General features: G+C 41.0%; 1 protein-coding gene across 2 annotated transcripts in view; it reads left to right on the top strand.

Annotated features, from left to right (window-relative positions):
* Positions 1 to 7104: 7104 nt before the first annotated feature.
* The window catches only part of pxna (paxillin a), a 125037-nt gene continuing 105749 nt past the window's right edge, over positions 7105 to 26392 (top strand). The window contains exon 1 of one of the 2 annotated variants that reach the window (XM_052032252.1): positions 7105 to 7343. In XM_052032252.1, coding sequence (XP_051888212.1) covers positions 7331 to 7343 — 13 coding nt within the window. In that variant the 5' untranslated portion in view covers positions 7105 to 7330. The remainder of the gene's footprint in view (positions 7344 to 26392) is intronic. The other variant, XM_052032255.1, reaches the window with a different exon arrangement.

The raw sequence follows: 26392 nt of genomic DNA, 5'->3' as shown, positions 1-26392 counted from the left end.
TGTCAGGCTGTAATCACATAGTTAATAAAATAACAATAATTATTGAAACCCCCCCCCACATTATGAACAGTAATGATCCAAAAATATTGTACCTGTCAAACAGCCTTGTATATTTTTCGTCACGAATTTTAAATTGCCATGCATTTGTCATCAATTTCAATCTTCTTTTAAATGCAATGCAAATTATTAGAAAAAAAACTACCATGATATTATCAGTTAACTGTTTCTGACATCAAATGTAGCTACCTTTGCAAAAGAATCCTCGTATAATTATAAGGGGTGAAATTTCTTTTTAAAGTCCCACTGATTTTCTGAGATATTATTTCTCAAGAAAAATGGAAGTTGATATTCTTCTATAAAGATCACATTTTCACCAATTTTATAATCCACTGATTAATGACGGACCTCTTTTTTCCACATAGCATGAGTATCGCAGAGCATTAAAGTGCAAGGCTATTATTTGTACTTGATGAAACCTCACCCATTTCCTGAATCACTTTAAGAATTCAATGACATATGCTGTGTCGCTCAAAGCCCTTTAGTCACTTACTGCTTTCAGACAGTTTGGTTCATGATTCATTAAACCAAGGGGACAATACTGAAAAGGAAAATTGAACTGTCTCACAGGGATGAATTCTAAGCTGATGAAGAAACAAAAGCAGGACAAGAAGGTAAGTAAGGGATGTTAATTGGTGCTGTGTAGAATGATCTGCAAAGATAGAATGTACACACTGTGCTACTTATTGAACACAAATTGATACTGAACATCTGTAATTTCAATAAGAACTTTCAATTTTGGATCACCTTTAAGGAAATAAATTATTCAGAACATTATGGAAAAATATACAAAATTAGAGATGTCAGGTCTAAACTGGAAATATGAACAGAATAAACCTGGAAGAGTTTAATTTTAAGATCTTGAAGGAGGAGAGATGGTTAGAGGCACTGAGGGAAATCCAAAGCAGAAGATGACGAGAGGGAGGAATACAATGACAAGAATATTGGGAAGTGTTTTAAGATTTGGAGGAAGGTATGGAAATAGAAGGATTTAGACCCAGGAAGAGAATTTTATACTTGTGTTGTTGGAGGGCATGCAATCAATGTAAGTTAGTAAGGGACAGGTTAGTGGGTGAACGAGGCTTAATAGAAGATTGAATGCAGGTGAAAGAATTTTGGGTTTAATTAATTTTAAAGACAGGAAAGAATGATCCAGATTGGAATAGTCAATCCAAAGATGACAAATTAATGGATTTCACAATAGATGTAAGCATAGAGCTGTGTGTGGAATTGGAGGAGGGCAGTCTTTGTATTGGGAATGGATACTGAGCTGAGTTCCAAAAAGATTCCAAGGTTGTGAAGAGTTTTAATTTAATTTGAGATGCCAACAATGATTTTCAAAGACTCTCCTTCAACCGCCCTTTGAGGAAATCAAATAAGATAGGATAATGGACAAGCAGTCTGATGACACAAAGATCGTGGGGGCTCAGCAGAAATGGTGGAAAAGTAGAAGTGGGTGTTGTTGATGTTCCTTTGGTAGCTGACTCAGTGGCTGCAGATTATTGTGCTAAGCATCAGCATATATATCGAGTGGTGCAGTGGCGGAGCTGTTGTCTCACAACTCCAGTGACCTGGGTTCCATTCTGGTCTCTGGTGCTGTCGGAGTGGAGTTTGCACATTCTCGCTGTGTCCATGTGGGTTTCCTCCGAGTGCGCTGGTTTCCTCCCACATTCCAAAGACGTGTGGGTTGATAGGTTAATTGGCCACTGCAAATTGCCCCTAGTGTGTAGGTGAGTGGTAGAATCTGGGGAGAGTTGATGATAAGGCGGGGAGAGAAGGTTGCAGGGAAAATTAGTGTGAAAATGGGAATGCTCTGATTGCTAGCTGAGACTTCATGGGCCAAATGGCCATCTTCTATGACTTAAGGAAATATAGAAATGTGTCAGGGGTGTTGGTTGGATTCTTCAGCACTCAGTAGGTGACGGTTTAGAAGCAGGAAGCGAGGCCATTCCTAGAGATGGATATGACTACATAAGAAGGAACTGAGCACTCCCAGTGAGCTGAACATAAGTGAAGCATTAGTAGGGATGTGAAATAAAAGCAGGAAATCCTGGAAACACTCAACTGCTCAGGTCTCTGACCTGAAACATTAACTCTGTTTCTCTTTTAACAGATGCTGCCTGACCTGCTGAATGTTTCTAGTATTTTCTATTTTCAGATTTCCAGCAGCTTCAGTTCTTTTTATTTGCATTAGTAGGGATGCTCTGGTTGATTATGTCAATAGATACCGAGAGGAAGATGAGGATAAATAGTGCACTACTTTATGTAACTGAAATATACGAAAATGTAAGCATGCAAATTAGGAACAAAAATAGGCAATATGGCTCCCCAAGCTTCTTCTACCATTTAATAAGTTCACGGCTGATCTATTTGTAACCTCAACTCTGTCTTCCTGTGGTAACCTTTTACTCCTTGTTTGTCAAGAACCTATCTTTCCATGCCGTAAAAATTTTCACTCTTCTTCCACTGTACTTTGAAGAATAGAGTTCCATAGACTCACAATCCTCAGAAAGAAAAAAAAGCACCCCATCTCTGTCTTGAATGGGTGGTGCCTTATTTTTAAACAGTGATCCCTTAGTTCTTAATTCTCCCATAAGATGAAGAATCCTCTCCACTTCACTCTGTCAAGATCCCTAAGGATTTTAACTGTTTCAATCAAGCCCCCTCTAACTCTTCTAAACTCCAGCAGTTATATGTCTAGTCTGTTCAAACTTTTCTCAGAAGACAACTTGCTTATTCCAGGTACTAGTGTAGTAAACTTCTGACCCACTTCCAAAGTGTTAACATTCTTTGTTAAATAAGGCGACCAATACTACACACAGTGCTCCAGATGTAGTCTCACCAATCTTTTATATACGTATCTGAAACGTAGTCTCTTTACTTTTGTATTCAATTACTCTAACAATAAATGATAACATTCTGCTCTCCTAATTACTTGCTGTACCTCCATTGTAGTCTTTTGTGACTCATGCATTAGGATACTCAGATCCCTCCATATCTCAGAGCTCTGCCATTTCTCACTATTTACATAATAAGCTTTTTTTCCTGCAAAGGAGGTGGGGGACTGAGCAGCAGGAGGAATGGGAGAGCAAGTCACTTGCCCTGTTGAGCACCTCCCGACAGCCAACTAGAATGAGGCAGGCAGCATTGCAGAACAGTGAAAAACTGAGGGGACCTGGCAATCAGTGAGAACTTCATAAACAATTTCTTCACAGACATTTGCAAAAACCTCAATCTGATTTTGGAGATGTTGTGTCCAACCACTTTTAAAGATTCTTTCAAAATCTTATCCTTTATTTTAATCCATTCTGAGATTATGAAAGATTAAGCAACCCAGTTGGAGAAATTTTGGGTTCATCTCAACAGGGTACTGTTCAATCCTCTGAAGTTAATAGAAAGCAGGTACTGAGGAGTGCTTGCTGTAGTGTTGTCATATCTAGCACAATGTTTAGCAGTATAAATGGAGTCGTTTTTTTACCTGTCTGTTTGCCAATTCCCTCCCTCATTCTTAATTGTTAAGTAAGGTGGCTCTCAGCCATTGCAAACAACTGAACCAGCTTCATGAATAGAATTATCAGAATTTGACCTTAATCAAAATTATTGGATGGATTTTCACTTTTGGCATTGTCATTGTACTAACTCTAGTCAGCAGTTACCTTTTTGCCTCAAGCATAAAGATCGGTTATATCTTCTGGTGGAACAACAACTACCAGAACAGTTTTCACAACTAAAGGCAATGTTCATGATTTTTACTGCAAATATCCAAATACTGCAGAATTACTTACAGGTCCATGCTTCTGTGAAAATACATTTGGTAGACTTAGCTATGGCTTACAAATGGACATTAGCTCCAGGAAAGAATGCTGAAGGTGTACATTTCAAATATTCATGCAGCAATTACCTTGCTCTAACTGCCTCAGTCGACAGTTGTTGTTTGGAATGTAGCATGATTTGTGGTGTTCCAAAAATAAATTCTTATCACTAACACTGTTTTGCCAGGAGCAGGTCATGTCACTGCAGCCATGAAACCATCATTCCAGTGCTCCTTCTCAATGCTTTAATTGTCTAGGTATCACCCAGTCTACCATGGCTACTTATGTGAAAGATGTCTAACTTCTATAAACTGCCAAGGGAGATGGTTACACTGACTATTCCTGACATTACTAGGTCATAACAGTACTTCCTCAGAAAGAACCCATAACAATGTCCTAAGGTCACTGACAAACCAATTTTGAGATGTCCTAATTGGAAACACCTCAAAGTAAAGATCTTTATCAAACAGACACTAGGATACCTAGAACAATTATTAAATATTTAGGCCCTGCTAACAAGATTTGGATCAGTTGTTACACTTGGATGAGAAAAGTCTAATGGCATCTCATTTCTGTACATTTGACGAGGCGGCTCATCAGCAAGAAAGGCTTGATGAGCAAATTGCCTGTTTCTCTGTGATAACATTGAGCAATGAATTTACCAGCTAAGCCACGAGGTGAATGAAGAATTTTGAATATCACGGAGGAAGTATGCAGAGGAGAATTTGATATTCCAGGAACCAGCATTCCAATGAAGAAAGATACGGAGACTGCTGACACTCATTGACATGAGGAATGCACACTGATGTGCACGGTGCTCCTCAGATTGGTGTATGAGGGAACAACAGCAATGTAGTGAATTGTGCAGCCTAATCAACAGCAGCAAATGGTTTGCTTTTTATCCACCCTCCAGCATGGAAGCTAATAATGTTGCCCTCTTCTCCTCTTCCAGTTCAAGCACTCATAAAATGTTAATTCATAGAAACAGGCCATTTGGATCATCAAGCATTTTTCTCTCCATGACCCATTTTGTTAAATCCCAATCTCGTTACTCCATATTCACTTTATTATCAGTACTACCATTAAAAATCTAATCCGACTTTCAAGAAAGTCTTTGGATATCAAACTTTTAAGAGGATATGTAGGGGGTTTATTTGTGATGCTCTGCCTTTAGCAGAGGCCAGCAGAATCATCCAATTTGGAGCAACGTTATGGGGAAATTAATGAAAGAGCTCATAATAACAAAGTCGTTTTGACAGAGTAAATAAAGAAAAGCTGTTTTTTACTGGCAGAAGGAACAAGATCCTGAGGAAATGGACGTAAGGCTGTGATATATAACACATGGACGGTGGGGCACATCTGGACTGAGGAAGGGGTCCGTCCAGCCTGCACACACTGTTTTCGTAGTCCTCCTGCTGTCCTCTCCTGCTGTTTGCCATATTAACCTCCCTTGCCCCAGGCTTGTCAACAAACCCTGAGTATCCCCAGGACATCCTTGAAAGAAATGTCTGGAAACCAGGAGGATCATTGTGGAGGTTGTGGCTGAAGATGCAAGGTAGAACCCAAACCCTAATCCAGCCTCTTGCTTCCCCCATCCTCCTGCTGTCTGCCAGGGCTCTGAGGTCCACTTACCCTTCTCGACATTGTCCCCTGTCCCCATGCTTTACCCAGGGTCCTTCCAATGCCATGTGCCTAGACCTGAATTAACCTCTGTCCAGGGACTGATGGATGAGATGCACAAGAGCAAAGGATGCAAGGAGAAAGTCAGGCCCAATCTAATTTTCTGGGCCAGAACCATGTCCACATCCAGCTCTAGACCCAGGTATAGTGTACTGGTGAGCATTAGCCTGTCCCTGTAGAGTACTAGTGGGCACTAGTCTTTCAGTGTGTTATTGAACTGAAGGTGCAGATCTGCAAGGTAGAAAGAAGCACTGGAGGTGTGGCAAGTGGATCATATGATTCTTGAGGGGAATGGTGGATATATGCTTGTAGAGAATAGTAGATGTGTTGCATGTGATGAAAAGGTGATGCACTACCGTTGCTGAATGGTGGACGTGATGCCCATGGCAAATGGTGAATATAGTTCCCGTGATGAATAACAGATGCGATGCCCTTGGTGAATAGCGAATGAACTACCAATTGGCAAATAGCAGAGGTGAAGCCCCAGGTCAATGAACGATGTTATCCTCATGGTGAATAGTGGATGTTATATTGTTGATGAATGGTGGAGGGGATGTCGGTGGTGAAGGGTTCATATGTTGCCCACCCTGAATATAGATGTGATGCCCTTGTAAATAATGTTAATGTCTGAACCATGCTGAATGGAGGATGTGATGTGCGTGGGGTATGAACGATGAGATGTGCATGCTGAAGTGTGCATATGACATCCTTCATAAATGGTTGATTGTCAATGAACAATGTTGTGTCCCTGGGTCTGATGCCCTTGGTGAATGTTCATGGTGAATGGTTGATGTGATGCCCACAGTGAATAGTGGATGTGATACATGTGGTGCATGGTAGACATGGTCTCCAAAGATGGAGGCAATTCTCATGGTGAATGGTGATGTGTGTAGTGAATGACGGATGGGATCTCTATACTGTGAGGTGGACTTGGCGCCCTAGTGAATGATGGATTTGAATCCTGTGGCAAGTTGTGGATGTGATGGTTGTGTCAAAGGGTGTTTATACTAAATTGTGTGGAGTTTGCATGTTCTCTCTGTGATGTGGATTTCCTCCAGGTGCACCAATTTTCCTCCCACATTCCCAAAGATGTGCAGGTTAATTGCTACTGTAAGTTGCCCTGAGTGTGTAGGCGAGTGGTAGAATCTGGGAGGAATTGAATAGAGTGTGAGAAGAATTAAAAATGGGATAAATGTAGGATGTGTAAATGGGTGGTTGATGGTGGGTGCAGACTGATGGGCTAAGGGTCTGTTTCCACGGTGTATCTACGTTTGCTGACTTGTGAAGCCCCTGGTTCATGAATGGTGGGTGGGATGCCCATGGTGAAGAGTGTAGGTGACCCCCCTGTGGGCAGTCATGGATGTGATGCCCGGTGGATGGGGCGTCCTGGCGACGGAGCACTTTACCCCTGGGCCGACGGGGCCATGCGGCGAGGCAGAGTGCCCGGTGCCACCTGAAGTGGTGCCACGGGGTTTGAAGGGCGGCGGGGAGACATGCGGTGGGGACAGAGACGAAGGGAACATATTGGCCGCTGCCCACGCCGTCCCTCCAAGCTGTTGGCGCGTACTGCCCGCCCCATTCCCGTGCCCGCGCAGCCCCGGCCGTGCCCGCGCTTGGCCGGGAGTCCCACCTCCCCCCCACGCCCCCCCTCCTCCCTCTCCTCCTCCTCCTCGCCAGCAGGAGCTCCGGGCCGCCTCACTCGGCCGCTGCCTGTCGGAGCGTCCGCGCCGGCCTCACCACCTCGTCCCTCCCCGCCGGGCTCGGCGACTCGCAGCCGGAACATGGACGACCTGGGTAAGTGATGCCGGCGCGGAGGCCGGGCCGGGGACCCAAGCCAACCGGGGGCCGGGTATCCACTCGAGCTCCGGCAACCGCACCCAGCACCAGTTGCCAGGCAGGCCGCGGAGGTGGCCCTGGTTACCAGTTGCCTGGCAGGCCGTCTCCCGGCCCGGCGGGCGAGGCGAGGCCGGCGAGCGGCAGCGGTCTGTGCGTGAGGGGCTCTGCCCAGGGCGGGAGTGGGGGCGAGGGCCGGGGGGACGAGGTGAGCTTCCCCCCTCCCCCCTTCTCACTCACCGGGCTCCCGGGCTCCTCGTCCCGGGGCAGTGCCGCTGGAAGTTTGTGTGAAGGATCTGAAAAGTTTCCCGTTTGCTCGCAGCCCCAGGAGCCGGAGGGGGGTTGGTTTGATCAACAAGGGACCCGGAGTCTGGGCAACAAACTTTCCCCGTCAGCCCGGGCGGGCTCTGGTGATCCGATTAACTCCTGGGTTCACGTATCGATTGTGGGGGGACAAGGGATCTAGATCTATGGGGGCTACATGGGACTGACTCAGGAGTGGAGATCTCTGCGAGGAAGGGCAATAACATTCTCGGTCGGTCTTGCAGGTTATGGGGGCTCGTGTAAAGTTGACGGTCCTGTGGGGGTTTGTAGGGATTAGCATGTGATTTGTTGTTCACTGCCTTACAGGGGAGTCATGATTTGATCACTTGCCCACTAGAATAACAGTCTGAATGGCTATCTGCAGGTGATCTCGGAGATGACCGGATTGATTTCGGACCTGCGAGGGGAGGGTAGATCAGAAGAAATAGAGATTTTATGTAGTGATTGACCAATAGTGATTTGATACTATTTGTGGATTGCTGGAAACGATTCATTTGATCTATAATCGTGAGAAGTGGTCGTTTGATTTGGTGTGTGTGAATTCAATATTTCGGTTAAGAGAAATGAAGCAGTGCAAAACTGTCTTGCTTTTAAAGATAACCAGTATCCATCGCCGCCGGTGTAGTTTTTCCATAATCCCATTTTTAAAGGCGTGGGCAGATTCCTTTGGTGTCTGCATTTCCACAGACAGTTTATTTCCTTAATGTGTATGACTCTCCATGTAGCAAGCCAGTATTTGTTTTGGAATATACGTTGTGAGTATCAGGGTGTACAGCACATTTGTTTAATGCGTAGTCTGTGTAACCTGCTATGGTGATTATTACTCATATCTCCAGGCATCAAATATATTGCTATCCTATACCAGTCATTCCTTTTGCCTCCAGGAAAGAGATGGTTTAAAGATCAGAACAGATAATTTTAGTTTAGAGTACAGCCCAGAAGGAGAAAAGCAAAGCGCAGTTTTTTTTGTCTATATAGTACAATATAATCTCCAGATTGGATAGTGTGCAAGACACCAATGGAGTTTGAAAATAATCCTAAATGTACAAAACAATCCAATAGACTTGACAGACTTGAATTAGTTGGATAGACAGACAAGGTGGGTTTGCTGTACTTGAAACAGAGGAGTTTGAGGGGAATCTGATAGAGATATTTAAAATGACAAAATGATAGTAAGAAACTATTCCCACTAGAGGAAGAGCCAAGAGCCAGTGGGCATGGAATGAAGGTAATTGGCAAAATAACTAAAAGTGAATTTTTTTGATGCAGTGAGTAGTTAGGGTCTCAAGTGCACTCCCAGTGCTGATAGTGGAGGAAAGTTAAATTGTTGTGTTCAGAGGAGAACTGGCTAACTGCTTGAAATGGAGGGGAAAAGTGCAGAACTTTGGGGAAAGAGCAGGGGAGTGGAACAAATTGGTTTGCTCTTGCAGAGAGCTGGCATCAGTATGACCGGCTGAATGGCCTCCTTCCATGCTGTAACCTTTTTGTGATTGTGCAATATATCTTTAATAGCATATCCTGCTTAATTTGTTAACCTGTTGATCTGTTCAACACAACCATTAAATGAATATTCTACTATTAAAATGTTAATAATTGTATTCAGCACTTTTCAGAATATAATGGCAAGCTGTTTGGACAAATAGGCAAGTGAATGTTTTGAGTTCACTGATGACTCTGAGTCATCACTGCCTCTGAGTGATTGGAGCATCAGCTGGTGAGATCCACAGTGTACTGAAAAGAGAATCTGAACGGGAAGTTGTTAGAGTATAGAAAACTGTTAATTTTATGTTACCTTGCCCATCCCCTAGGGATTAGGTCAACAAAAATTTGTTAAATGTTTTTGAATTTGTTCAAGTGGAAATGGTTGCTCTGCCTGATATTTGGTGACTTCATCATTTCCTCCCAAAAAGCAGTAATATTCAGATCACAAACCTACCCCGATTTTCAGTTCCTCTCTGACCCAATCTCATTTGGAGCTGTAGTCGTGCAGGCTTTACCCCACAGTACTTAGAACTTGGTTCACCTCTTATTGGAAAGACTTTAATTTTAACAAGAACAAACACAACATATTTATATACTGCTTTTAAGAAACCTCTGGGCATTACAAATGCTTTGCAGTCAATGCTGCGCCTTGGAAGTTGGTTACTCTTGCAGTAAAGAAAAAAGTTATGCACAATTGTTGCTCATTGATTTTGTAATGGATAATCTGTTTTAGTGATGTGGATGTGCCTGTCTTCATAGAAGAAATCAAAAAACTTTCCAGAAATACCAGAGGATGAAGAGTCTACTGACAATGTGGTACTGTAGGAAATAATTAATTATTAGTTTCTTAAAATGTATGAGAGACTAAAAGCTGATAAATCCCAAGAAGCTAATGATCTACATCCCAGAGTTTTGAAAGAAATGGCCATTGGAGATAGTGAGAGCTCCAGTTACCTTCCAAAATTCTATATTTTGGAATTGTTCCTGTGGATTGGAAAATAGAAAATGTGATCAATATTTAAGAAAGGAAGGAGAGAGAAAACAGGGAATCACCAAACAGTTAGCCTAACATATAAGTAGTAGGAAGGTGCTGGAATCCATCATGAAGGATGGAAAAAGAGAATACTTTGGGGGGAAAAAGTAGGATTAAGCAGAGTCAGCAAGAACTTACGAAAGGAATGTCATGTTTGATTAATCTACTTGAATCCTTAGGATGGATAAGGTGAACCAATAGGTATGGTGTATTTGGATTTTCAGATGGCTTTTGATAAGGTCCCACACAGGAGGTTGGTCACTAGGGTTAGAGCATGTGGAGTTGAAAGTAATTTACTGATGTAGATTGATAATTAGTGTTTCGACAAAGTAGATGGAATGGAATGTGGAAAAATACAAAGTTATCCACTTTGGCGCACAAAACAGAAAAGCAGAGTACTTTTAAAATGGTAAGAGATTGGGTATTGCTGACGTTCAAATGGTAAGGCAAACAGTATGTTGGTCTAAGTGCAAAGAGCCTTGGTGAGACCTCACCTTGAGTATTGTGCACTTCTTGGTCTCCTTACCCAAAAGAAAATATTCCTTCCATAGAAGGAGCGCATGAAGATTCACTAGACTAGTTCCAAGGATGGATAGGTTTGTTATTTAAGAAGTGATTGTCTAGACTTGGTCTATGCTTTCCAGGGTTTAGAAGAATGAGCGGAGATGTCATTGAAAATCACAAAATTCTCACGGCTGGATGCAAGGAGGATGTTGCTCCTAGCTGAGAAGTCTATGATTTCTAAGTTTACAATCTCAGAATAAGGGCTAGGCCATTTAGGATTGGATGAGAGATTTCTTCACTCAGAGGATGGTGAATCTGTGGCATTCTCTATCCCAGAGCGCTGTGCAGTCTCAGTGGGCTCAATTGCTACCTCTGCTGTATAATCCTTTGACATAAGAGGGATGAAGAACACTGTCATGTGAGAGGGATAGTACACAGACAAATTATAGAAAGTAGAGAAAAATAGGATATACCATTTGACACATCAGGTTTGTGACAGTGTTTTCTTCAAGTGATCCACAGTCTCATTGAAGCCTCCTGCTCAGTCACATGCCTTTCAACTTCTCAGAATATGGACAATACTGCTGCTCTAATTCTAACCATGACCCCATACTTTACCCACAACCCTAACCCTAATCGCCCTGATCAGACCAAGCTAGAAACACTCGTTCTAGAAAACCTTGAATTGTCATCCCTATAATGCTATCCTATAAATCCTAACTCAATCCTAACCCAAAACACTAAAATAGGTGGCATCCTCAGAGTAAGCAGCCAAAGTATAGGAGGTGACAGTTTCAGGACCAAAATATATTCCCTTACAAAAATCCATATCAGGGATAAGAAAAGTTGCCCAATAAAGTGGATAATAAGATATCTTTATTAGTCACATGTACATTGAAACACACAGTGAAATGCATCTTTTGTGTAGAGTGTTCTGGGGGCAGCCCACAAGTGTTGCTACGCTTCCGGCGCCAACATGCCCACAACTTCCTAACCTGTACGTCTTTGGAATGTGGGAGGAAACAGGAGCATCCGGAGGAAACCCACGCAGACACGGGGAGAACGCACAAACTTTTTACTGACAGTGGCCGGAATTGAACCCGGGTCGCTGGCGCTGTAATAGCATTACGCTAACCGCTACACTACCGTGTGGGGCGGGCAGTAGGGCCTAGTTCAATAGAAAGCATAAACTAAACAAACTTTACAGGTTCCAGTGAAACAAAATACTTTAAGAAATGAGAATACAAACAGAGAAGGCAAACACCCTTCTTCTACCTGTGCCTTCAAACACTCACTCTGACATAAGATTCACGTATACACTCACATATTGTCATAAGATTTTAATGGTGTTTTTCTGACAGCTGCTGGTTTGTAGCAATTGAATGGCTGGCTAAGCCATTTCAGGATTCCTGAAGGGTCAAATGAGTGGTATTTAGAGGTGGAGGGATAAACCTGCACGGGAGGAGTGAAGGATAAGTCATTGATGTGAGAGAAATGAGGGAAGCATGGATACAGTGCAGTAGAATACATCGAGCTCTCAGTGAACATTCCTCTAACTTTGAATTGTTGCTATTGAATCGAGGATTTTGCACAATAGTACAGACTGGATGAGTGAGCCAATAACTGCAGCGCAGAATGTGCAGTTAGATACTCTCTCACTAATCTATTTTTGTGACTTCAGTGTGAGGAATAGAAATGAAAATGTCGTGGTCTGAAGATTGATTTCTGGGTGCAGCAGATACCCTTCTGTTTATAGCAGAAACATTTGCAGTGACAGCCCTTTCCACTCTTTATATAAAAAAAAGCATATTCCCTTGTCAGTGCACTTAGTAACCACTCTCCACTTAGATTGGACACCACATTTCTCATTGATGTTTACAGCCAAATCTTTGAATCATGATCATGGATTCTGTACCGGAACCCAGTAAATACGAGCAGTTCTTTGTTGATTTAATAAAGTGCTGTGTGTCCTATTTAGTCTGTTGGTGGTGAAGGAATGTTTATATAAAGATGCAAGGGGACTTCCCAATAAAGACGAGATGCAAGCTGAGAAGTAGTTGGAAAAACACTGTTGAAAATGATTTTAAGAAAACAAAATAAAACAACCCATACTAAATTGAAAGGCATAGGGAGATTATTTCCCTTTTAAATATTTTTGATTATTTGTTTTATGGAGATTACCAATTTGGCTTCTGTTGGCTGCCTTATTCCCACTTACTGTAAGCATGGTGGTCATAATTGATCTTCACTCATAAAGGTGGAAGGACATGGAGATATCAGTGGAAAAGATAATTCAAACATTTCCTTGGCCTACTGTGGATAAAATGGGGATAAACGTTAATTCCTTGAAATTTAGTCCCCCAGTTAACAATGAAATAAATGGTTAGATCAGTGATAAGCACTAGTGAAGACATGGATGAAATCCACTGTGTATTTTAAAAATATCGATATTGGATCTTTTTCATTTACCTGAGAGGACAGACACAGTTTCATCTGGAAAGCAATACCCTCAACAGTTGAGCACTATAGTGTGGTGCAGTGGCCACCCTAGATCATGTGCTGAGATCTGCGAAGTGAAGCTTTAAATCACAAACTTCTGACTTGTGAGTTCCTGTAAAGAAATTCTTGATGCCTGCTGCAGCTTGTAGATTGAAATGTGCTGAAAGATTTGGTGGAAACACTAAGTACTTCTAACCACAGTTGTTACTGAACGTGCTTTTATCCTTCATTGGTGCCAACCAGTTTATCTCTCTGAAAAATTCAAGACCCGGTTTTAAACATTAGGAGCATATTTAATGTAGATAGGGACTAGAAAACCATTGGTTTCTCCAAAGAGGTTATGTGCCTTAGTTTTTTTTACACTTTATTGTTTAACATCAGATCTAGCTTAGTGTATTGGAGTAACTGTTTAATCTGTGTCAATGCACCAGATCAAAGCTTTATTAGTGGAGACTGGCAGCTAATAGTACAGTTGATGCATTCACGGAGCTTGATGTCTGTATTATATCACTTGCTAAGTGCAGATGGTATTATGATATTTATTAATTTTATGTAGAGAATGAGGCAGCACAGATTTGAAATGTTATCAGTTTCCTTATGATGATGAGTTTTGTACTCTTCATTTGACCTGCTTTATGCTCCCTGTTGGGAGGTCAATGTTGAGGGACTGTCTTTGACATCTAAAAGAGTCAAGTTTATACGTTTATTCAATAACCTTAACAATTCATTGAACCAAAGCTTTGCAGGTTCAGATATATTGGTGATTACACACCAGAATTGATGATGCAGTGTCAGGGATTTTGAGTGTAAAAACTTCTCATGTCTGTGTAGTGTGCAAGTGTTTATGCATTTCTCTAGTGATTTGTTCCTTCTTTTGGAAGTTGTAATAAGTCCTCCTTAAGCATTTTGAAGTTAGTTTATTATTGCTGTATAAGTACAAAGTATATATTTTGCACATTCCCAGTAGTAAATGATTCAAGGTGTGCAGACTACAAGGCATTTTGAGATACAAGAGACTGGAGATGCTGGAACCTGAAGCAAAAAAGTAAACTGCTGAAAGAACTCAGCGGGTCAAGCAGCATCTGTGGAGGCAAAGGGATGGTTGACATTCGGGGTTGAGGCACTGCTTCGGAACTGAGAGTGTAGAGGGAAGATAGCCAGTGTACAGAGGTGAGAGGGTTGGGTGAGACGGAGACTGGTAGCTGATTAGAATCAAATGAGGGGGGAGGGGATGATGGGCAGATGGAACCAGGTGGGGAGGGAGTGTGTTGAGATGGGTTGGTAGGTGGAAACGGATAAGGGAGGGAGGCGGGGTGGAAGGTAGTGACAGAGGCTGGTGGGTGATAGGTGGATAACCAGGTAAAGAAGGGATGATGGGCAGATAGATAGAACCAGGAGGGGGAGGAAAGATGAACCAAAGGAGAAGAAATCCAGGTGGATAGGCATGTGGGTGCTGGGCACATGGAGCCAAGTGGGGGAGGCTAATGAGTCTTGGTAATGGGGTGAGGAGGAATGAAAAAGGTAAACAAAGGGAGAGAGAACCCGGTGGGAGTGGGAAAGGAACAGGGGGTGTGGGTTCCCTGAAATTGGAAAATTCAGCTTTCATACCTTTGGGCTGTAGGCTACCCAAGCAGAACATGTGGTGTTCTAGTTTGTGATTGGGCTCACTGTAACAGCAGAAAATGACAAGGACAGACAGGTCAGTGTGGTAATGGGAAGAGGAGTTGAAATGAGATGCAACCGGCAGCTCCAGGGTGACTTGCGGATAGAATGCAGGTGCTTCACAAAACTGTCATCTAGTTTATGCTTGGTAGAGGAGGCCATGTCGTGAGTACTGAATGCAATAGACCAGGTTGGAGGAGGTGCACTGGAAGGACTGTTTAGGTCCCTGGATGATGGTCAGGGAGGAGGTAAAGGGACAAGTGTTAAATCTACGGTTGCAGGGGAAAGTTCCAGTGGATGGGGAGTAGTGGGTAGGAAGGGATGAGCAGATCAGGGATTCATGGAGAGAGTGGTCCATGCAGAGAGGGTGGAAGAGGGGAAGGTATGACTGGTGGTGCGATCCTGTTGGAGCTGGTGGCTGTGGAGGCTAAAGGAGTGAAAGGTGGGGACCAAAGGAACCCTATCTCTGTTCGGTCTGAGGAGAGGGGATTGAAGAGACCCTTTTTCTGTTTTCCCCTATCACCTACCAACCTTTGTCTGAACATTCCCCTCTCCCCTCCCGCACCTGACTCCACCTGCCCATAACCCACCCGTCAACTGGTTCTGCCTATTACCTTTCAGCCTCTGTCTCACCCCTCCCTCTCACTGTTATGTATTGGTTATCTTCCCTCTACATTCTCAGTCCTGATGCAGGGCCTTGACCTAAAACGTTGACCAGCCCTTGACCTCCACAGATGTTGCTTGACACACTGTGTTCTTCTAGCAGTTTTTTTTTTGCACAAGAAGTTTGCTGGTTTTTAGTATGTGCTGTAATTCACCTTTAAAATTATAACTTTGAATGAAACTGTATCTGTTCCAGTCCAGTCCCCTGTATTTGCTTTTGTGTTTGATACACTATTCAATTATCTGTTTTCTTTATGATGTAGAATTCTCTTTATATCTATTCTGTTAGCAAATATGACAACATGCTTAATCACATTGTTCATGTCTGGTTTGGTTAGAATTCAATTTTTCCTTCCAACTTTTGTGTGACATCTCATTGTGGGTTATTCTGTCATCTTACATGAGTTGTTTCATGCTATGAAATGGCAATAATGGTTGGTTTTCATTGAAGGAAACTTGCTGCAGAAAATGGATGGAATGTAAAGGGAGTGATTGAAGCCTGAGAAAGAGTCCTATATATCAAAATGAATGTAGTGTTGGGAATAAATTCTTTTGATTGACCTATTTTCCTTGTCCCTCAATGACATCTTTTATCAAAGCACTTTCTGAGCTGCTGAAGGCCTTTGATATTTTTGTCAATTACCATTTTTTTGTGTTCTAACTTAGTCCCGGTGAGACAGTTTTCTAATTTTTTAACTGTGCTATCTCCTAAAAATGAGATAACCTTGCATGACCTCTGCATATATTGCACAGAAGCAGCCACTCTGAAGTGAAAAATTCTCCAGCGCCCACGTACAGGCATTCCCCAGGTTATGACAGAGTTCCATTCCTGAGAACTGTTTGTAACCCAAACTGTTTGTAAGTCAGAAATGAAAAAGCATTTGTGTGTAGGAGAGAATTGCAAAAACAGCTCTGATGGGAGAGTGGGCAGGCCTGGGAAGAGCGACCACCAGCCAGCCTCACTGACTCAGTGAGTGAGCTCAGCACTCTCAGCTCTGCTCAGCTTGACCCAGCCCCTGATTGTAGTGGCTTGGGCGGGGAAACGCGACGGGGTGGGGAGAGAAGGCATACTGAAATGCACCTGGCAGAAGATGCCAGCAGCCGACAAATCCATCCCACTAGTCTCCTAAATGCCTTTTGAGAGTAAGAGCACCTGGGAGAGGCCCATGTGGTCGCTGGAAGAACATGCAAACTTCACACAGACAGTACCAGAGGTCAGAATCGAACCCAGATCACAAGAGCTGTGAGGCACCAGCACTATTGATCCTGTGGATCAACAGGATGAGCGTTAGCCAATTGCTTCTCATCCTCTTTATGCAATGGATCGCATCTTCAAAAGGCAGCATATAAAATAATGGAACTCTTGGATAGCTGGGGTCCTTACAAGAAGAAAAAAAATTCAAAGTTAATTTTCCATATTTCAATGCTTATTCATGTACCTACTAGTTGGGGAGGAGGAAAACTATTATTGTTTCAGAGGTTAATCACTAGCATTGTTAGTGAGACAGGGGCTTAAACCTGCTTGTATTTCTGGAATTATTTATACAAATCCCACACAAAGGGTCACATTCCAGGGATTGTGCAGATATATCTACTATCAAGAAAATATGTCTGTATGGCTTAAATTTTTCAGCTTTTACCTTTGATTGTACTACAGGCTGCTTTTTTTTGGTGTCTCGTGAAATTGAGTATTTTTGGTTATATAAAATAACAGTCAAGAGTTGCATTAACCTTTGGCCTCTGTAAAGTGCAATTAAACTGAAATCAGAAATAATAATAAAACACAGATATTCAAAGAGATGATTACTTAAAATTTACCACCATTTGCATCGTTACCTTTGTGATGCCACTGACTAGCGAATCGGACAAACAGATGGGATCATTTGGTAGGCTGAATGCGCATTTTAAAACCTGTGTTTGTACAGCAAAATGAACAAAAATGTAGATTCTATATTGCCACCATGGAGATTTATTGGTGGAAAGGAAAACTAATTCCTTTGTAAATGGGCCTTCAGGGAAGATGCTTATTTATCTTATCAGTGAAAAGCACAAAACTAAAGCCCTATATGTTAGTATAGCAAGGTTATTCATGTGTAACAAATACAATGAGAAATTCTTTGAATCTGTCCTTTTTAGAAACTTCTGTCATAGCTATTTGAATACTACTAGGATTTCCATTTAAAATTATTTAATTTCATTAGTGTTAGAGGTGGAAATAAATCTTTAATGCCTCCTGTCTAGTTGTATAGATGGGACTACTGCACCTTGTTGTGGAAACTCTGAATTTAGCTGTGAACATAGTGCCTCGAATTAGGAAGAGATTACTCTTAATGTGGATTTAAATATATCTGTTAATTAGGATGAACTTGCTCTGCATTTATGCTGGAGCACGTTTTTTGGTCTCTGACCCAGATGGTATTGCTTAGTTCTATCTAATTCTGGTTTCTCGTGGCATCTGCTGTGGTATTAATGAAGGGAAAGAAAATGAAAATAAATCAATTTAGATTTTTAAGGAACAAAGTATTCCATCAAAGGAGGAGTGTTAGATCTCCATGCTAAATGTAAAGTTCACTGACATCTGAAAGTGCCCCTTGTGTTTATGCTGCTGAGCTGTTGTGCTGAAGTCGACATCTGGAAGTGGTATGGATGCTGATTCCTGACCTGAAGACTGCATTCAGCAAGAGACAACTCTGATAGATTTGTGGTATTAGTTTATTTTCCCCGCCAGTAAATTTGATGTGGTGCATGTACAGAGGACTTCAGAATGTAATGAATTGTGGTTAATTTTGTTCTCTCTCAAGGAGTTAGACATCATCAGTCTGTACTCACCCTAAAGGTATTGACCTCTTTAAACTGGATGAATATTGGATTAGATTTTAATTTTTAGTTAAGTACATTTTTAAATTTAATTTTGAAAGTAATTTCTTAACCTGTTAAATTGAGTAATATAGATAGTAACAGCAATTTATGATGTTTTTAGTGCCAGCTAATCCTGATCAAACTTGAGCCTCTCTTTCCAAAGCCAGTGGGCACCCAATCAAAACAGAAGCCAGCTAATTCATGTTTGGAAATAAACATGGGTTTCCCATAGTTTATATAATTTTTAAACATGGTCATTATAAAGTGTTATATTGAAGAATGAGTATGAATTAATCAAATGCAATATATTATAATTTACCTAAAGCTATTCAACATTATCACATGAAGGAAAGCTGTATTTTAATGTAAATGTATATCATGTTGAGATGCATTGAGCTATCTGAACTTTTCTGGATTTGCAAAAAGTTGAGTCCAGTTTAGGAATTACTTGTTCCAGTTTAAAAAAAATACAGCTCACAGGACAGACATTATAATTTCAGTCTTTAAATTCTCAGTGAATTACACCACAGATTGTTATCCGACAGCCTACCAAACAAGGCTCCACAGTTGCTGTTAGAAACCTTCCTGTATTTAATCGCATATAAATTCCTAAGCATTATAAACTGAGGAAATCCTTTTTCCATACTATTGATGGTAATTAAACTCAAGAAACCCTTAATTCATTTTGGCTACTAATACTCATCTATTAATAACTTAAATATTATGGAATTAAATGAAATGAAACAGTTATTTATGTCAATTTCTTCTATGTTATTTGTTATATTCAAGTATGTAAGGTTACTTAAGAGGAGCTATTGGATTCTAAGCAACTTATGTTTAATACAGAATGGCACCTCCTGTTGCTAATTAAGCTCTGCCATTTATTTCCATGTTGAATGAAAGCGGTCAAATTGGACACTTTCCACTTGCTGAGAACAGCTATTGATTGTTGTGAAGAGATTAACTGCTCCTTGTTATCAGATTGTTCTGCACTATGCTGTTTAGAATTGTCTGCACATCTAGGAATTCTGTGACAAAAGTTATTTATAAACTCGAGTGCCACATAGCTGTTAGGTCATAAATCTCTCTTTCCCCAGACAAAACTGTCCTTATTAAATCTTTTAAAAGCTGCCTCATGTTGCTGTTCATAGTTCTCTTAATTTTATACCAAGGGCTAAGATATTTAAGTACTGGCAATAAAACTGCTAACTGCCTTCCCAAAATATAAATTTAGTAATGATGGATTGAAATACAGACTTTGGAAACTTCTTTGTTTTTCTGTGCAAGTAAGATGATAAAGATTAAATAATCAATATATGTATTTAATATACAAGGCCAAAATGGCCACTGGTTCATTTAGTTCACATCCCTCCTGGTTCAGCAGTTATTATGCGTCTCTACAAGGTCAAATGGAGAAGCATTTTGAAGCTATACAAAATACTTGTCCTTCTAACTGCTTTTGATCAGCAGTTCCATAAAATAATCAATGATAAGTGTTATTGTATTGTGCCAAAACTGCATTGGTTTGTATAATAATAGTGATATATTCCTCCAGTTCCTGTGTTTCTCACATTGTCCTTTCTGGCAAATGTAGGGATATAGGATGGTACCACCTTCAAATATCTTCCCTGTTTTCCCAGGAGACTTGAGAGATATGGCAATAGATCCAATTTTCCAGGTACCTCCTCCCACATGTTGGCAAGATGATGGTGTATGCAACAAACTCAGCATTCTACAAACTGGGATTTGAAATCTGCTTGCTGTCAACATAGAGAATTCAGATTCCAGTCCCGTGTCAAATTTATGTCAATTCTAGACTTCTGACTTTTGTAAAAGTCTTGATGTCAGAGGGCTTTGTTGTCCTTTTGAGTGGACTTTCTGTGAAATTGACTTACTGTAAGCATATTCAAATTGTTGAATCTAATCAATAGTACATTGGATTTATAGACCTAGTGGAATGATCACCATCAATTGCAGAAATGACATTAAGCTCGTGTGTACTTGGTGTTGAGAAAAAATGCCAATACATTTAGGTTATGTGGAGGTTTTGCAGGATGGCTGTTTTAAGGGAAACATTTCTATTAGTTGTTACCATTTCCGTTTACTGCTGATACTTATAATTGGAATATTTTAAAATTATACAGCACAGAGAGAATTTGATCCAGCATGTTTGTTGTTTCTTGAAAAAGCCATAAATTAGTTCCACTCTATCGGTCTGTCTGATTAGGCATGCAATTTTTCTTTAAGCATGTATTCAATTCCCTTTCGAAATTTACTAATGAACCTTAAGCCCCAATCTGTTGACTCGCTTTTGGTGCTTGCTCTTTGGAAGGAAACTAATTAAGACTTTTCTCATGTATTATATATTTATTCATATTTCCTTATTAGCCCATTTATTATTTCCATTTGGCCCATCAAGTCTATGCCGGCCCTGAGCATTCCCAGCAGTCCCACTCCTTCTCTTACTTCCCTGTGATCTTTTCTCTTATGCCTATTGGTTCCTCCCGATTCCCCTGCCACCGATGAACACGAGGAGCAATGCGCAAAAGCCATTTAACCTACTTGCATATCTTTGGGATGTGGAAGAAAACCAGAGCACTCAGGGGAAATCCACCTGGTCATGGGGAATACATGCAAACTCCACACAAACAGCACCTGAAATCAGGATTGACCCTATGTCACTGAAGTTGCCACTGCTGTGCCACTGCGAGAGGTCTTAAAGTACACTACTATATAATTTTAAAAAATAAATGTGCCCCTTTCTTCCCATTAGTGAATGATACCTAAATCAAAGTAACTTTAAAGGTAAAGGTGTACAATCAATTGCATTCCACTGGAGGTCTTTGCTTACTGTAATAGTTATTGCAATGCTAGTACTGTACATAATGAGAATGGGTCCGTGAATTTTTGGCTTTCTCAAAGCTGCAATTGGTTGATGTTAACAGAGTTAAAGTTTTGCTTATTTTGTACAAGTTCTACATTTGGTATCCTAGTTTGGTCTCGTTGTGTATGACAATAGCCGACCTGAAATAAAACTTCATGGTCGGGTATATAGGAGAGAGATACTTCTGGTTTAATTTTGTTAACCTTGCCCTGCTCTGGTTTTCTACAAGCAAAATTACAGTTATTTATTTATAACTATATTCCTTTTGGAGATGTCTTAGTTGCTGAGGTGAGTATAAACAGAAAATGCTAGAAATACTCAGCAGATAAGGCAATGTCTGCATGGAGTTAATGTTTCACGGTAATAATCTTATAAAATGTTGGAAATATTTAGCAGCTGTAAGTCAGCATATATTAAGAGAAAAACAGTTAATGTTTCGGTTGAGAAAGGTTTTAAGGTGCGGAGAGGGGGAAATGAGAAAAGGAAGGCTGGATAGAGAGAGTAAATAAATGACAGGAGATAATGGTGAAAGAAGCTGATAATGCATCAAATAGAGAAAGAGGAGATTGCGCTAAAGGTAAAAATTGGAGAAACAGAATCACGGGCCTGGAATTTTGTTGTTACATCTGCATATACCATGAGTGGATTTTCAAGTGCCTGGCTCCAACCTGGTTGAAGAAGTCTTGAGGTATGTAGGGCCTTCACTCCTCAAATGCTAACAGGACCTTTTGATATCCAGCTGTGCCATGCCTCTATAGCCTTCAAAACTATCAAACACTTGAATGTATATGAATTTCTGTGACATTAGAAATATTCAAAAACATTTAACACCAATTTTAAAAAAACCCACAAAATTCTTAAAAAACCAAAACACCTAAAATCAACAAATACTTTAAAACAAAATTAATTCAGAAGTATTTAAATTACTTGAAGCTTCTTGCCTATTTTCCTTGTGACCACTCCTTTCCACTGAAACAGTTGTTTGCTGAACCTGATCTAAAGTGGGTTGGGTTCATTGAGAAATATTCCAGCATGGAGAATTTCTGGAGGTTGTTCTCTACCACTGGACTCCATGAGGTGTTCAGTACCAGAGTGCAGTTGGGAAATTACTGTAAGCTTAGGCATTAGTGCATGTTTGTTTGTGAATCTCAAACTTCCCAATACTCCTGTCGGGAAATGCTAGCAGTTCCACGTGGAATGCAATCTGCAGTAAAAACAGTTTAAAGGTTTACAAATGCTCATCATCTGAAGTTGTTGAACTCAATATCGAGTGCGGAAGGTAGTCAACTCAATGAGGTGCCGTTTCTCAAGCTTGTATTGAGTCTCATTGGAGCAGTGTAGAAAGTTGAGTACAGAGGAGAATAGTGACAGGTGACTGAAAATTCAGGTCAAGCTTGCAAACTTTTCAGAGATGTTTTGCAAAATGGCCACTGATCTATGTTTGGTTACTCAATTGGAGACGGAAGCATGTTGTGAGTTGTAAACAGCATACTAAACCGAAAATAGTACAAGAAAATCATTTTCACCTGGAAAGTGTGTTTAGAGGTTTGGATGGTGTGAAAGAAGATAAAACGCCAGGTGTTGCATCTCCTGTGGTCTCATAACAAGGTGCTATGGGAAGGGAAGAAGGTATTGGCAGAGGTGGAGGAGTTAACCAGAATATAATGGATGGAATTTGCCTTTTGAAATTCTGAAAGGAGAAGATGTGTTTGCTGTCTGCATAATGTTGGAGGTGTCTTCCCTCTACCCTCTCAGTCCTGATGCAGGGACTCAACCCAAGATGTCAGCCACCCCCTTGCCTCACAGATGCTGCTTGATCTGCTTTTTCCAGCAGTTTATTATTTGTCCCAAAGTAAGCTTGCTTTTTAATCTGAAAAAGAGGTGGAATGCAGCTGAAGTAAACAAATGGAAGACTCTGATGGGTCTACCTATTATGATGATACTTAAAGTAAAGACACTTCACTGGTGTATTTTACTAAAAGGGGTTCAACCAGTCAGGTTTTGTGCATACTCTTTTTTTTCTAAGAAAAGAATTGTTCTTGCTTTACATTTAAAACACCGTATTCTGTAAAATCCTGTGTTACCACTGAATTACAAATTAATTTTTGCGTTAACTTCTTTACCTACCTGTCTTCTTGTGCTCTTCAGTAATGTGTCTTCTATCCTAGCAATAGATTATAATGTTCCTTTAATTAACTATGTACCATCACCATCATCTCTGGATAACCAAATGTTACAATGGTGCTGCATTGATTTCCTAGGAATGTTGCTTTCTTCTGTACTTGTAGAGACTAACGCTGCAAAGGAGTTCTGAAGGTTACTGTGGATTTGGGTTAATTTCTGATACAAAACAATGGAATGAAATAACTAAGTCCTCTAGCATCATCTGAGTGGGTAAAATTAGAATCTTGATTGACAGAAATGGGGCAGAATATTAGAAGAAAGAAAGACCTTAAAGGTGACAATAAATTGAAAAAAAACTTTGTTTTATTAATTTTTTCAGTATTTAGCTTCTGTAACAACACTTGTTCTACATTGAGAATAGAATTTCCTGATACAAACTGTACACTTTGAGAGGTGAGAAATTTCTTTCTGGTGCTGATTATTTTCTCTGAAGTTCAACAATGTAATTTCAGCATACTTCACCCACAAGATGAGGAGAAATGACCCCTAGATAATCTAAATCTTGATTGTCAATGTATGGACATTTTTTTCCCCACTAGTTGCTCGCTAGGCTACCAACTATACCATAAAATATGTCCAAATTGCTTCCCTTTTTATAGTTAGCACTAAGTACATATATGTCACAATATAATGCAAAGTGTTTGTGAATGTGTGTAGATGTGAATTATGCAACATTTTTTATAGTAATTAACACTTATGTTTGTCTAATCATAGTTCAACATTATCTGAGGTGTAAACTGTGAGCAATCTTACTACCTGGTGTCTGGGAAAGGGTTCTGCATTGCTTGGCTTCCAGAATGATACATCGCCCAATAGATTCATGTATGAGCACTCGTGTATGTGTAAATTTTTTCCTGTGCTTTTGTTTAAAATTAAGATATTTAATCTCCAGCTACTGGTGTTAACTGTGCCTCAATATCCTTTGTGTTGCTTTTGGACTCATTGACCAGTGAAAATGATACTCTGAGGTACATTCAGAATTTGCTTCTCAGCATAAAGTATGAAAACTGTAGTTGATTTGGTCATGAAAACCATCAGTACAAAAGCCAGAGTAGAAATCCCATGGGATTTCTATTTCTGATCGGGTATAATGATAATAATAGACAAGGAAAGCCATTCGGCCCATCTTAACCCATCCAACAGAAAAAAATCTTCTACCAATTTTACATTTACCAATTTGATGTAGTGTACCCTTGTTCTGCTTTCAAGTTTATCTGAAATATTCACTTTATCTCTTATTGTCCTGTGCATATAAGCTTTTTGCTGGTCACTTACTGATACTAAGAATCTCATATCTCTCCTATGCACTATTGTGAGAATTTGACAGATGATGGGTGGAGAGAGTGCAGGAGGTTCAGCAACTTGCTGACAGCCATGACGTGGGTCCTTCAGTGCTATAAAAACCGTCTATGGCCTCAACAACCCAAGGCCCCATCCCACTGAGTGACGAGAACAGGGTTGAACTCATCAGGGACAGAGAATCAGTCAATCCCAGCTGTAAGGTGCATATCGAAGACCTTCTCAACTGTGACTCTGACCTCGATGTGAGCACTCTTGACTCTCAGCAACATATTGGGCCAGGTTCACAGCCACACCCGACCAACAAGAAGTCGAGAAGACCACATCCCAAATATATCTCCACCTTATATTTGCAACATGGCAGCATGCAAGCCACGATACTTCAACAGGTCTACAACAGAACCAATCTTGGTGAAGACCATAGTCAAACAAGGCTGTGTTGTTGCCACAACACTTTCCTCACCACACATTGCACCTCACCTTCAAACTTCCCATGGAATCGGAGCTAATCTTCAGAATGAATGGGGTAACTGTTCAACCTACAGTGATCACAATCCAGAGTCAGGGTCACCTGAAGTTCACTAGTTGAGCTAAAATATGCAGATGATGCTTGCATTGCACACCATCAGAGGCCAAGCTCCAAGTATTGCTCACTGAAGCATACAAGAGGGTGGGCCTTGTATTCAACATCCACCAAGGTCTTCTACCAACCTGCCCTTGTTGCACTGCACTGACAATAAAGATTGCAGTGAGACCTTGGAAAATGTGGACCACTACCCTTATCTTGGGAGCCACCTCTTGGCAAAGGCAGTCATTGATGCTGAACTTCACCATCGCCTTCAGTGTGCCAGCCTTTGATTGAATGAAGAAAAGGTTATTTTAAGATCAAGACCTCCAGACTTGTTACAAATCTCATGGTTTACTGGGCAGCAGTGATTCCTGCTCTCCTATATGATTCTGAAACTGGTCGACCTCCAGTAACATCTCAGGACACTGGAAAAGTACCTCCAACACCGAAGTGCGATCCATTCCTCTTGCCTTCTCTCTTTGGGCGGTGCAGTGGCATAGCTAGTAGAGCTGCTGCCTCACAGCTCCAGCAACCCCAGTTCAATCCTGACCTTGCCACTGTCAGTGTGGAGTTTGCAAGTTCTTCCTGTAAGCTTGTGAGTTTCCCCTGAGTGCTCTGGTTTCCTCTCATATCCCAAAGACGTGGGTTGGTAAGTTTATTGGCTGCTGTAAGTTGCCCCTAGTGTGTAGGTGATGGTAGAATCTGGCAGGTAAAGAGAGTATGGGAAGAATAAAACAGGATTAGTGTAAATAGTTATTTGATGGTCAGTATGGACTCAGTGGCTGAAGAGACTGTTTCTATGCTGGATGTCTCCCTAAAATCCTGCAAATTCGCTGCAAAGACAATTGAACCAACATCAGTATCTGCTCCCAATCCAACATCCCCAGCAGTGAGGCTCTTGTTACTCTGTTGACTATGTTGTCTGCTTGCCTCACACCTGAAACAGTTGCTCCATTCCAAGCTCTGTCATAGGAAGAGGTTATCAGGCAGACAGAGGAAAAGATTCAAGGATGTGCTCAAAGCTTCCTTGACAACGTGCATCATCTCAA

Source organism: Pristis pectinata, chromosome 17, assembly GCF_009764475.1.
Source record: "Pristis pectinata isolate sPriPec2 chromosome 17, sPriPec2.1.pri, whole genome shotgun sequence".
Classification (NCBI taxonomy): domain Eukaryota; kingdom Metazoa; phylum Chordata; class Chondrichthyes; order Rhinopristiformes; family Pristidae; genus Pristis; species Pristis pectinata.
The sequence above is the reverse complement of the archived record's forward strand: the minus strand, read 5'-3'. Positions and strand labels throughout refer to the sequence as shown.